This window comes from Schistocerca americana, chromosome 4 (assembly GCF_021461395.2).
Source record: "Schistocerca americana isolate TAMUIC-IGC-003095 chromosome 4, iqSchAmer2.1, whole genome shotgun sequence".
Classification (NCBI taxonomy): Eukaryota; Metazoa; Arthropoda; class Insecta; order Orthoptera; family Acrididae; genus Schistocerca; species Schistocerca americana.
Window position 1 is genome coordinate 503,916,265 of NC_060122.1, and position 13,822 is coordinate 503,930,086.

General features: G+C 41.1%; 1 protein-coding gene across 1 annotated transcript in view; it reads right to left on the bottom strand.

Moving 5' to 3' along the window:
• LOC124613585 (laminin subunit gamma-1-like) overlaps positions 1-13,822 on the bottom strand; it is a 193,811-nt gene that overhangs the window by 127,784 nt on the left and 52,205 nt on the right. Inside the window, exon 7 of the mRNA XM_047142301.1 lies at positions 5,808-5,990. Within this exon, the coding sequence (XP_046998257.1) occupies positions 5,808-5,990 (183 nt within the window). The remainder of the gene's footprint in view (positions 1-5,807; positions 5,991-13,822) is intronic.

Sequence of the window (13,822 nt, forward strand, 5' to 3'; positions counted from 1 at the left end):
TTTTGCCTGCTTCATTTACTACATTTTTATATTTTCTCCTTTCATCAATTAAATTCAACTCATTAAATTACCCAAGGATTTCTACTAGCCCTCGTCTTTTTACCTACTTGATCCTCTGCTGCCTTCACTATTTCATCTCTCAAAGCTACTCATTCTTCTTGTACTGTATTTCTTTCCCCTGTATTTGTCAAATGTTCCCTAATGCTCTCTCTGAAGCTCTCTACAACCTCTGGTTCTTTCAATTTATCCAGGTCCCTTCTCCTTTAATTCCCACCTCTTCACAGTTTCTTCAGTTTTAATCTACAGTTGTGGTCAGAGCCCACTTCTGCCCTCGAAATGTCTTACAGTTTAAAACCTGGTTCCTAAATCTCTGTCTTACCATTATATGGTCTGTCTGAAACCTTCCAGTGTCTCCAGGCCTCTTCCACGTATGTAACCTTCTTTCATGATTCTTAAACCAAGTGTTAGCTATGATTAAGTTATTCTACCAGGTGGCTTTCTCTTTCATTCCTTACCCTCATTTCATATTCACCTACAACTTTTCCTTGCCGGTTGGTGTGGCCAAGCGGCTCTAGGCACTTCAGTTTGAAACCGCCTGACCACTACGGTCACAGGTTCGAATCCTGCCTCGGGCGTGGATGTGTGTGATATCCTTAGGTTAGTTAGGTTTAAGTAGTTCTAAGTTCTAGGGGACTGATCAACTCAGATGTTAAGTCCCATAGTGCTCAGAGCCATTTGAACCATCTGACCTTTTCCTTCTCTTCCCTGTCATACTATCAAATTCCAGTGCCCCATGACTATTAAATTTTCATCTCCCTTCATTATCTCAATAATTTCTTTTATCTCACCATACATTTCTTCAATCTCTTCATCATCTGAAGAGCTAGTTGGCATATAAAATTGCACTACTGTGGTAGATGTGGGCTTCATGTCTATATTGGCTATAATAATGCATTTACTATGCTTTTGGTAGTAGCTTACCCGCGTTCCTATCCTATGGTTACCAATTTGCAAGAAAACTGTTTGCTGAGTTTCACTTGCTGTTCCAGATATTTCCTATGGGATTAAGACTGGGTGATTTGGTGGGACAGGTGTGATATAGTACTTGGGTATTTGTCAAAACAACAATGGATGTGTACAGTCCTGTGAACATGCGTGTTGTAATCTTGGAAGATGGGAGTGTCCATAGCTTACTCATCTGGAAGCTGTAAAAGAACAGGAAATACTTTCTCATCAAGAATGTTGAAATAAGCATCCTGATTCATGTTCACAGTGACCTGAATGAGTGAATCCAAGTCATGGTAGAAAAACATTGCTTAAAACATCATAGAAACACTTCATACAATAACTGTATCCTTCATGCACTGTAAGTGCACCACTGGACTGTCGATGCAACTGACGCCTTGCATAATTTGAAAAGAGACAATATCATGACTTGTTGAACTACATTGCACGCCTCCTGTTAGCTAGCACCCAGTTATTTGCCCCATTTAATACATGTAGTCCTGCTGTAAACAATGGCCTTTTGCAAAGTGTTTTGACTCCAGATGTCTGTTTTATGCAGTTCCCTTTGCAATTACCACTTGGGAACGGGTTGTGATGGACCTGTATTCACTGATAGAAACAATTCATCTTGGGCCACTAATATTTTATCTCATGAACTTATCATTAATAATATAGTTATCATACTTCTGTAGACTAATTACAGCAAGATAGCAAGACACTACTCAAGTGTGGTTCAGTAAACAAATTGTTATCCCCACCTGCATTGTGGCTTAGGTGGTGAGTCAAATCAAAAATATAATACAGACTGGTGTGTGGTGCACAGAAATATGTAACACAGAACTGTTAACATTAGCTTCCAAGTTCTTGCTCTTTTTCTAGTAAGAGTATACACACTCGCAAACATAACTATGCAGATATAAATGGGTCATCATTGACTGACTGTAGGAGTATACAAGTTGACTTTGATACAATTACTAGTTGGTTGATGAATGGTACCTTACTCTAAATGTAGAAAAATGTAAGTTAATGTGGACGAGTAGCAAATACAATCCTTAAATGTTGGAGTACAGCATCAGTAGGGTGCTGCTTGACATAATCACATTGATTAAATATCTAGGCATAATGTTGCAAAGTGATATGAAATGGAATGAGCACATCAGGTTGGTAGTACGGAAAGCAAGTCCTAGACTTTGTTTTATTGGAAGAGTTTCAGGAATGTGTAGCTTGTCCATAGGGGAGATGGCATTTACAATGCTAGTGCGACCCATTATTGAGTACAGTTAGAATGTTTGGGATCCCTTCCAGGTCAGATTAAAGGAACATATCAACACAATTCAGAGGTGTGCTACGAGTTGTTACCATTAGGTTCAATCAGCATGTAAGTATTATTTTCCGGAGGTGCTTTGTGAACTCAAATGTGAACCCTTGAAGAAAAATTTTGAGAATCGGAATTTGTGGCCAACTGTAGAACAGTTCTACTGCCACCAACGTACATTTCATATAATGACCACAAAGATACAATGCGAGAAATTAGGGCTTGTATGGATGCTTTTAGACAATCACTTTTCCCTTGCTCTATTTCCGAGTGGAACAGAGAAGGAAATGCATTGTTTGGTGGATTATGTAGTTTATATACATATGTAGGTGTGGATTTTATGTATTTTTCCATCCAAGAATTCCCATTATCTAAAATTATAATATCATTTAAACATTATTTATTGTGTACCTGTGGTACAAATCTCTTGATAAATATAAGTCTGCCATAGCTTATAAGCCTGTAAGTTCCCATAGGCCTAATTCAACTGGGAGCCTGTGCGAACCAAGCACCACATGGTATAACTCTTCATTAAAAAGAATTTCTTGGTTTTCACTGGTTCTTGGTTAGCTTAATCAAATACAAATTGCTCAGTTTACAAATTGGTAAGCATAGTGAATGCAAAACACCTGCAAATAATCATCATGTTCAGCGCCACAGCTCATTGACACTAACACCAGTGATTAATGAAAACTACCACTGCTGTTTAATAAAACAATTTATTGTGTTTCAAAGAGTTTCACTCTTAGAACATCACTGGGCTGCCTGCAGTTAAACAAAATAAGACATTAGGGCAAAAGCTACAGTGTCTTAATCAATAAAATAAGTAACTCTCACTGTCAATAGTTTTATAATAAATCCTCATTGAGATATACCAATCATCATATAAATAATCTTATTGTCGTATGTAACCTTAAATATAAAATCTGGAAACAATGATCCCTAACATTCTGGCAACCATCTGGTAGCAGCATGGAAAGTGTACATGGCACACTGTGCACACTACACTATCCAGGCAGGGCCATCCACAAGAGATGTAAACAAGTAAACACACTGCTTGACCTTCCTCGAGTGTGATGTATCGATTGTGCAATAATAACTATTAGAAGATAAATCCTTACAAAGTGCTCACACAAAATTGCAGCAAATGATTAATTACATAGTACTGTTGTAAAGTAATTACATAAAATATAACAGATATGGTAATTGTGATCTCACAGAATGATCATTGAATAAAGTGGTTAGAAAAGATGCAGTGTCATTGAACATGTAAAAGAGCTAAAATAACCAAACTTGTGGTTTTCGTCATATGTTGTTAACAGAATTAAAGTCAAGCTGTGTTAAACTTACTAAAATTATTTACAAACTAAGAGAAACAAATGTCAGAGGTTACACAAAGCTGTATCACCAATGGGCAAAACAGTGAGTGTCTCATTACACAAACAGCTGTGATGTGATTACTTATAGTGCACAAGAAACAGTAATTGTGATCATACACAATGATTGTGATTAAAGAATAAAGAATAAAAGTATGGGACTGATGACCATAGATGTTAAGTCCCATAGTGCTCAGAGCCATTTGAACCATTTGAATAAAAGTATTTACAACAAACAATGTGGTGTCATTGACCACATAAAAGAATCCAAACATATTATAAAAATGTAAGAATGTTTGTATATATGTTCCACAGCTCCTCCTAAGCTTCTGGGTCGATTTGGAAACTTGACACACAGATCATTTAATGTCTGGAAAGAAGCACTATGGGGGTAAGAACCACCTACCTGTCAATGGGGTGGGAATGGGGGTGAAACGAAGTTTAGTCCATGATGTGCAAAAACCTAGACTTCATTCATCCAGTATTTGAGAATGAGACCACTTAGTCATTTGCAGCAAAATTTAGATATAATTTCAAACCTTTACAAACCTTTTTCTCACTGGCATACTACACAAAATGATCAAAGAAAAAAGGTTATCCCTTACTACATTTTCACTGTTCATGCAGTAAAACTGCTGTATCAGGAATGACATTCTGATTTATTACTGCTTTACTACTAACTCTATTCATGACATTTTGCAGACAGTACTCATGTATAACACTGAACACAAATGCAAAACTACGTCATTGTGTGACACTCAGTTCAGGAGATATAACATCATAAATGCTAAGATGCATGAGAAACTGCCACATCATGCATGGCAATTTAATTTATTACTTCTTTGCTACTAACTCTACTCCACACACATTTCATAGACAATATCTGCACATACCATTGAATGTACCTGCAAAATTATATCACTGTAAAACACACACTTCAGGAGATAAAACATCATAACGATTGAGCTGCATGAAAATGAAAGGGCAGCCAAAATCCACTTGAGATACAGGGGATATTTGACTAAAAATATGTGTGGATAAGAACCAGCAAGTTCCTATTAGGTTAGATGTGATGGACAGGGAGCAGATGGAGAGACAGAGAGGGGGAAGGAGGAGATGGACACAGTTGTGGGGAAGGAGGAGATGGACAGAGAGAAGAGAAGGTGGAGATGGACAGAGAAAGGAAAGAGAAGGAGATGGACAGAGAAAGGAGAGAAGGGGCTGGAGAGACAGGATGGGGAAGAGATGGGCAGGCAGAGGGGGCAGAAGGAGACTGAAGATGAGAGAAGGAGACTGAAGATGAGAGAAGGAGGTGGACAGAGAGAGGTGGAGGAGAAGACGGTTGAGAGAGGAGGAATAATAGGTGAACAGAGATGGGAGGAGGAGGAAATGGACAGCGAAGGGGGACAGGAAATGGACTAATAGGAAACTGAAACAAATACATGCCCTGGCAACACCAGGTACTCAGCTAGTCACAAACCATAACTGAAGTGGGTGGTTCATGTTATATGTTCCTAACAAATTAAAACACGCTGTGCTGAGCTTACTACAAAACTGACCAATAGAAGAACAAATTCCAACACCTACATCGTCATTAGAGAAAGCAGTGAGTAACTGATTACACAAATGATGGTTAAGTAATTATACAAAATATAGCAAAAACTGTAAATGTGATGACACACAACGATTGTGATCAATGAATAAAATTGATTAAAAATTATGTTGTTATTAAATATGTAAAACTGTGTTTTTGTTAAAGATGTAAAAGATTAAAATAACATAACTGGATGGTAAATAATTTAGGGGCAAAGCAGACCAATCACCAAACGGCCGAAGTTTTGAGGCATTGAAAAGCTCATACAAAAGAGAAAGAAAACTTGCCAGCTTTTGGAATCAATCCTCTGTTGAGCTAGGGAATACACACATGCACAAGCACATGCACATGAAACCCCCCCCCCCCCCACACACACACACACTGTACCCTACATTGTGCCAGCTGGACACAGTCTTGTGTTGAGAAAGTTATTATCTAGCTGTGTTAAACTTGTCTCATTTATATATAATAAAAGAGGACGTGTCAGTGCTTGTATTAAACTTTAACACAAGTGTACCTGTATAACCAACTGGACATTCCAGGCAAACAATATTGCTTCCATTGTAAAGACAGGGTCCACCATTTGGACAAGGACATGGCATGCAATCAAATGCTGACCCTTGTAAAGCATTTCCATAAAATCCTTTTGCACATAACTCACAATTATGACCAGCTGTATTGTTCTGGCAGTTACATTGTCCTGAAAAATAAAATTGGATGGTTTGTACATAAAATATAACAAAATTCTGTCCATTTCAAGCATTAGCATTATTACTGCAAGTTTACTGTCTTTCACATATGAACAACTTAACTTTAAAACTAGCTTTCTCATTAGCATCAACAACTGCAAAAGATGCAAATTTGTTACAGTTAGGTAAATGGGATAAAATAAATACAAAGGAAAATGGCAGTTTCAGTACTTCAGAAGTGAATTAAATGGTACCAAGAAGAACTTGAGAACAGCTGAAACTGTGATGTGTAAAAGTGAACATAAGTAAGTAAAAGAAGCTGACAGATATCACAACTTTGTACTTAAGGGGACTACACTACAATTTGAACATAGAAGTGTTTCTAAATGTGACAAACAGTTTACTGCTACAAAAAATATCTGAATTTAGTGACAATATATTTTAAACATACATGATTTAGAGCTACATGATAAAGTAAGAAAGAGTTTTATAAGAATAAGTAATAATTTCTTGCAAGAAGCTGCAGTGTGAAATGCATCAGGGGGTGGGCAAGGTTCCTTCAGTGAAGATACAGTTTTGTAAGGGTATAACACTACACAAATGACCATATGAAGGTAATATTTGGATTCATTGTGGGCTGTTACTGATAAGTGCCTTCCATTTGTTTTTTTGTCCTATTGATCATTTTGCATTACAGAATGATAAGTAGAGATACACTCTTGAAAAAAAAACTATTTGTTTAATATTGCATTTTTGTTTTATACTGTACCTTACATTTGTAATGAGCAACAAATAGATAACCATAAATTTCAAGAATTTTATTTGGGACAGGTTAAATTTTTTACTTAAAGAGTGTAGATATCTGATACATGATCAATAATATGCAATTAGTTTTATGGAAAGCATGTCACCAGATGAAAATTATGGGAAGGTCATAATTTAAACAAACATGTGAAATCTAAAAATTTTTATGTCAAACCTGTTATTAATTTAAATAATAATGTTTGTATTGAAATATTAAAATTGTAGAATCCAGAAACATAAAATTTGTTCATAACTAAGGTACTAATTGAAAAGTATTGTAATTAGAAAAGTTTAATTTTTCAGAATATTCTAGCATCGAATAGCAAACTATAAATAAATGAGAAGCACACCAGATGCAGCTTCAATTATTCACTTGTTGAAATGTAAACACGAGTTCTGTCTTTCAGATGTTGTGAGTTCTTGTAAAAGAAATTATTGATTACAATATACATTCTCAAACTGTAATTGTGAAGAAACCACTTCAGTAGAAAATAAACAGAAAAGGCCTGTTGTGACTCGCCGATCATTCAAAGCGCCGCCGCGCAATTACGTGCATCCTCTACATGCAGCGCTGTCTGCCAGCCATGCAGCAACTACGCCACCTATGCGGCCAGCCGAGCAGCGGCCGCTATAGTGGGACTCAGTGCTCATTCGAATGTTAACATGTGCACATGTCTTACTTGTCAACTTACTCTGTGACTTATGTGTGTTGTGTCGTTCTGAAATATGTGTGTTCAACTTGACATTATAACAATTGGCAATGAGGTAGTGGATTTTTCCTTTTCACTGTTGACCCACAGTTTTCCATGGCTACTGTTGAGCAACTATTGCAAAATCTCCTTGAACAGCAAACGCTTCTAACAGCGGCGATTCGCGATTTCGTCGCGGCATCAAATGCGGGGCGTTTCTCGTCGTTGGTCATACCTCCTTTTCCTCCTTACGACGAGATGGCAGAAGACTGGTCCGATTATGAAAAACATCTTTGACAGCACTTTTTGGCATTTCATGTCATGGACAAACAAGCATGTAAGTCTCTGTTCGTTTCCTGGCTTTCACCTCAAATGTATCGGTTGTTGTTGCAATTGGCTCCTTTGAAGGATCCTGTGTCTTTGTCCTTTGCTGAAATGTGCTCACTTCTGTCTGTCTATTTTCAAAAGCAAATGCATGTGGTAGCCTCTCGTGTTGCCTTTTATCGTTGTCAAAAACAGCCGCATCAATCCTGTCGCGCTTAGGCTGCTGAATTTCATGGCCTCAGTCGAAAGTGTCAATTTGTTACTGACGTTCACAAAGAATCCTATGCCAATTCCATGGTACGGGATACTATTATCCGGTCGGCGCCGGACAAAGAAGTTCGGCAACGTGCCCTTCAGTTGGCAAATCCAACTCTAGATGAAGTTCTCTCCATTGCGCAGTCTTTTGAAATTTCTCGCACTACTGGGGCGCAAATAGAGGCGTGGGGTGATGTCAGGGAAATACAACCTCTGTGTGCTGTTGACGAAGTGTGCGGCGCGTCTCCGCCGGCTGACATGGCCGCAGTGCGCTCCCACACACAGCTTCGGCCTAACCGTAAACAACCCGCTAAGAAACTGCAGCAAAAGCCCCGGCATCTTCCTTCATGTCCACTGTGTTTTACGAAACATTCACGCGAGGATTATCCCCAATGTTGGGCAGTGTGTCACAACTGCAAAAAGAAAGGTCATGGGTCTTCCGTGTGCAAATCCAACCGCATACATGATGTTCATGAACATGACGCTGATTCTGATTCTGTGTTGTCTGTCAATTGCACTTCTTCCCTTTCAGGGAAGTTATTCTTCAATGTCCAAATCCTTGGTCGAGATGTTCGCATGCAGATGGATACCGGTTCTGCTGTCACTATAATTAATTCTCAGACGTATCTTCAATTGGGTTCTCCAATCCTGTCACCTGTCACTCGGCAATTACGGACCTACAATAAGCAGAAGATTTCTCTCTTGGGACAATTTAATGCTGAGGTATCTTACAAATCCGTCGTTCGCACTGTTCCCATACTTGTGGTTGACCAGAGTAATGCAGAGAATCTTTTTGGTTTCGATTCCTTTCGTGTTTTTAGGTTCTCCATAGATGACTCTGTCAATATTGTCTCTGATGCTATTCCTTATGCTCAATTGGATTCCTTGTTGATGACATTTTCGTCCCCTTTTTCTCCTGGGTTAGGCCGTGCAAACGACTTTAAAGCTCATATCACGCTCAAACCCACTGCTCGGCCTAAGTTTTTTCGGGCTCGGCCCATTCCTGTGGCCCTTCGTGATCGGGTAAAATGGGAGCTGGATCATCTCACTACTTCAGGGGTCTTGCTTCCTGTCACTTCCAGTGAATGGTCCTCTCCTGTCGTTGTCGTTGCTAAGCCAAATGGTGATCTTCGTCTCTGTGGCGATTTCAAAGCCACTGTAAATGCTCAATGCCTCATCGACACTTACCCTATTCCCCGACCTGAAGAACTGTTCACTAAACTTGCTGGAGGCCAGTATTTTTCTAAAATTGACCTGTCGGAAGCTTATCATCAACTTCCTCTAGACGCTGCTTCCCCGCAGTTTCTGGTCCTTAACATGCCTTTCGGCCTCTATCAATACCAACACTTGCCTTTCAGGGTTGCTAGCACCCCTGCTCTCTTTCAGCGATTCTTGGAACAATTATTGCTCACTGTCCCTGGGTGTATCAATTACATGGACGACATTGTTGTCACTGGCTCCACCACTGAAGAACATCTTCAAAATCTCCGCACACTTTTTCATATCTTACAGACTGCCGGTCTCAAGTGTACTCTTCAGAAATCACAATTTTTTCAGGCATCTATCACGTACTTGGGGTTTCAACTCTCTCGGGATGGTATTCGTCCGCTTCAGCAACTGTCACCGTGATCGATGCCCTTCCTCGCCCTACATCTGTTAAGGAACTGCAGGCCTTCTTGGGGAAAATAGCATACTATCACAAGTTTTTACCGTCTGCAGCTTTGGTGGCTCAGCCATTGCATCGCCTGTTGCATAAAAACGTGCCTTTTCACTGGTCCGCATCATGCGATGTGGCTTCCCAGAAATTGAAGACTATGCTGAAACAGGCCCTGTGCCTGGCTACTTATCGACCTGGCCAACATCTTGTTCTTGCCACAGATGCCTCTCAATAAGGGCTCGGTGCAGTCCTTGTGCACCGTTTTTCTGATGGTTCGAAACAACCCATTGCTTATGCCTCCAAAACGCTCACAGATGCCCAACAAAAGTGTTCTCAAATTGAGAAAGAAGCTTTGGCCATTATTTATGCTCTTCATAAGTTTGGTGTTTTTCTCAATGGCTCAAAATTTCATCTTGTTACGGATCACAAACCACTTGTTACCTTGTTTCATCCATCAACGTCACTTCCCGACAAGGCTGCTCACCACCTCCAGCGTTGGGCTCTTTACTTGTCTCGTTTCAATTATGAGATTCATTTCCGGCCAACGGCTCAACATGCAAATGCTGATGCTCTGTCTCGCCTTCCCATGGGTCCTGATCTGGCATTCAATAGGGACGAACTTTTGTGTTTCCACCTGGATGTTGCTGATCAGCGGGTTGTGGATGGGTTCCCCATCACTGGGGACAGGCTGGCAGCTGCTACGGGTTCTGACCCTACCCTGTCCCAGGTTTTACGCTGTATTCAGAAGGGTTGGCCAGATCACCCGTCTGCTAAGACTTCTGATCTGTTGCGGAACTACTATGCTTTGCGCTACCACCTCACGGCTAGGGATGGTGTTATCCTCCTTTCCACTGACAATGCTTCGCCGCATGTTGTGGTACCTGCGTCTTTGCGTGCTTCGGTCTTGCGCCTCCTTCACCAAGGGCACTGGGGTGTGTCTCGCACAAAATCTTTGGCGCGCCGTCATGTGTGCTGGCCTGGCATCAACTCTGAAATAGCACACATGGTCGCCGCCTGCGGCCCTTGTGCGTCACAGGCCGCTGCCCCGAAGTCATCTTTGTCACCGTGGCCTTTGCCTGAGAAGCCCTGGGAGCGCATTCATGCTGACTTTGCGGGACCCTTTTTAGGTACTTATTGGCTCCTTGTAATTGACGCCTACTCTAACTTTCCTTTCATTGTCCGTTGCACGTCGCCTACCACCGCAGCAACCACAAGTGCTCTCGCACACATTTTTTCTTTGGAAGGCCTCCCCTTCACTCTTGTTACTGTTAATGGTCCACAATTTGCCTCTTCCGAATTTGCGGATTTTTGTGCTCGTCACTGCGTTATGGATGTCATGGCCCCGCCATTCCATCCACAATCAAACGGCGAGGCTGAACGACTGGTCCGCACATTTAAGGCTCAGATGCGGAAAGTTCTGACTTCTTCTGCTGCTGATGAGGCGCTTCTCCAGTTCCTGGTGTCTTACTGTTTCACCCCCATGGGCGACCACAGCCCGGCTGAGCTCTTACATGGCCGACAGCCCCGCACGCTACTTCATCTTCTGCGGCCTTCCACCGCATGGCCGCAGGTGCCTTCACTTGGCCGGTTCACTGCCGATGACCTCGTCTGGGTATGGGGATATGGCAGGCGGCCAAAATGGAGCCCGGGCCGCATCTTACCAACACCATGGCCGACGCCTGTATGAAATTCAGACGGACACAGGTGTTGCAGTGCATCATTCAGACCAGCTTCGGCCTCGTGTGCCGGCAATGCCTGTTCCGAATGCCGCTACAGCACCTTCTGCTCTACCTGATGCTCGGGATCTTGGCATCTCTCAATACTCACAACGCAGCCTTCTCACCATCATCGCGATGCCAGCACAAGAACGGATGCCACCAGGAGACATGCCCATGCAGGAACTGGATGACCATTCTCTGTCAGAGCCAATCTACTCGCCTCCTCCTCCAACGGACCCAGACACATCGCCCATGTCTCCTGTTATATCAACTGGACTTGCCACAACGGGCAGATTTGTGCATGGGGCCCCAGCAGATTCGACCCTTATGTCTCCTGTCATCTCGACCCTTTATCATCACGGACACTTCCGTCCACACGGAACGCCGCCTCCTCGAGACTTTACGGCGAGTTGAACAACGCCTATGGACGTTAGCCATCGCCAGGACACCTCCATCAGGACCAGTGCAACAATTTCAAAGGGGGGAAAAGTGTTGTGACTCGCCAATCATTCAAAGCGCCGCCACGCAATTACGCGCGTCCTCTACGTGCGGCGCTGTCTGCCAGCCATGCAGCAACTGCACCACCTAAGCGGCCAGCCGAGCAGCGGCTGCTAGACTGGGACTCAGTGCTCATTCGAATGTTAACGTGTGCACATGTCTTGCTTGTCAACTTACTCTGTGACTTATGTGTGTTAAGTCGTTCTGAAATATGTGTGTTCAACTTGACGTTATAACAAGGTCTGTGTGAAGGATTGTTCCAATCATAAATATGAAAATCAGTCCAACAAAGATGATGATGCAAGTGTTTATCTACAACTATTATAGCAGAAGACAAGAAAAATATAAGCAGCTTTAATTAGAGTTTGTGAGACTTTCTTCCAAATGACAACTATATTGTGCAACAGTTGTTGTTTAGCAACCCAGCATTAATAATGAATCATAATGCATGTTCTATTTAACAATATTCAACTATATGTTGAGGTTTTGAAGAAAGAAATATAAATAGTTCATGTAGCTAATTTGGAAAGTATACTTAGAAGTGCCATCTGAAAACACTTTTAAATCCATGTGAGAACTGCTTCACCTGTTTGCCTTAGGCAGTTCAAAACACACACCGTTACATCTGCTAATTCACTTACATCTGATACACAATTGATGTTATACATTTTCTAAAATTGACAGCAAAATACACATTTTCCTTGATGCCTAAATGCCTTCAAAGTATCAAGTGATCCAACAATAATATTAAAACTGTAAATCAATCATTTGAAAAGTAGTACCAGTACAGAAAGTACCTTAATACCTATAAAAAAGAAAAAGAACAGCAAAAAGCGTGAGGAACATAGAACAATGAGCCTGATATTGCATGCAGCCAAAGTCTTGCTGAGGACATTCAACAGAAGGCTATATGGAAAGCTGAATTGCTTAATAGGAGATGAAAAATTTTGTTTCAGGCGAGGAGTGGGAACTAGAGATGCCATTGGGCTACTGAGAGTGATTGGGGGGAGGTACATGGAGAAGAAAAGGAAGGTGTATGTTGTGTTCATTGATCATGAGAAGGCTTTTGACTGTGTCATATGGGACAAACTGATGGAAATCTTAAGGAAACATGTAGTTGACTGGAGGGATAGACAGCTAATTAGAAATTTATATTTGAACCAGACAGCAAGAATAAGAACAGGAGGTGTGATGAGTGAAGAAATTGAACTGGGAAGAGGTGTAAGACAGGTTGTTGTTTATCACCAACACTGTTCAATATACACCTGGAGGATATTATTAGTGAAAGTTTTGATGGAAGAAGAGGAGTTTGTATAGCAGGTCGGAGAGTGGATTGGTGTGTGACATGGTTGTGGTGGCAGAGAGTGCAAGAGAGATGAAACAAATGTTAGATGATCTAAACACAAAATTAGAAGACTATGGAATGAAGATTAACAAGAAGAAAACAAAAAGCATGGTAATTGGAGGAAAGGGAAAAAAAGGCCCTATGAAAATATGGGGAGAGGAAATAGAGCAAGTGAATAACTTCAATTACTTGGGAAGTGTAATAATGGATGATATGTACTGTTCAACAGAAATTAGGAAAAGAATTGCAATGGCAAAAGAAGGATTCAAGATGAAACAGAAATTACTTTGTGGGTCACTAAACAAAGACCTGAGGAAAAGACTTGCCAATTGCTACATCTGGAGCATTGCACCATATGGTGCGGAGAACTGGACATTGAGGAAGGAAGATGAAAGAAGATTGGAGGCACTAGAGATGTGGATATTGAGAAGAATGAAAAAAGTGAAGTGGTAAGACCGAGTAAGGAATGAAAAAGTATTAAGAATGGTTGGAGAACAAAGAAACATGCTGAAAGTCATCAGAAAGAGAAAACGGAACTGCATTGGACATTGTT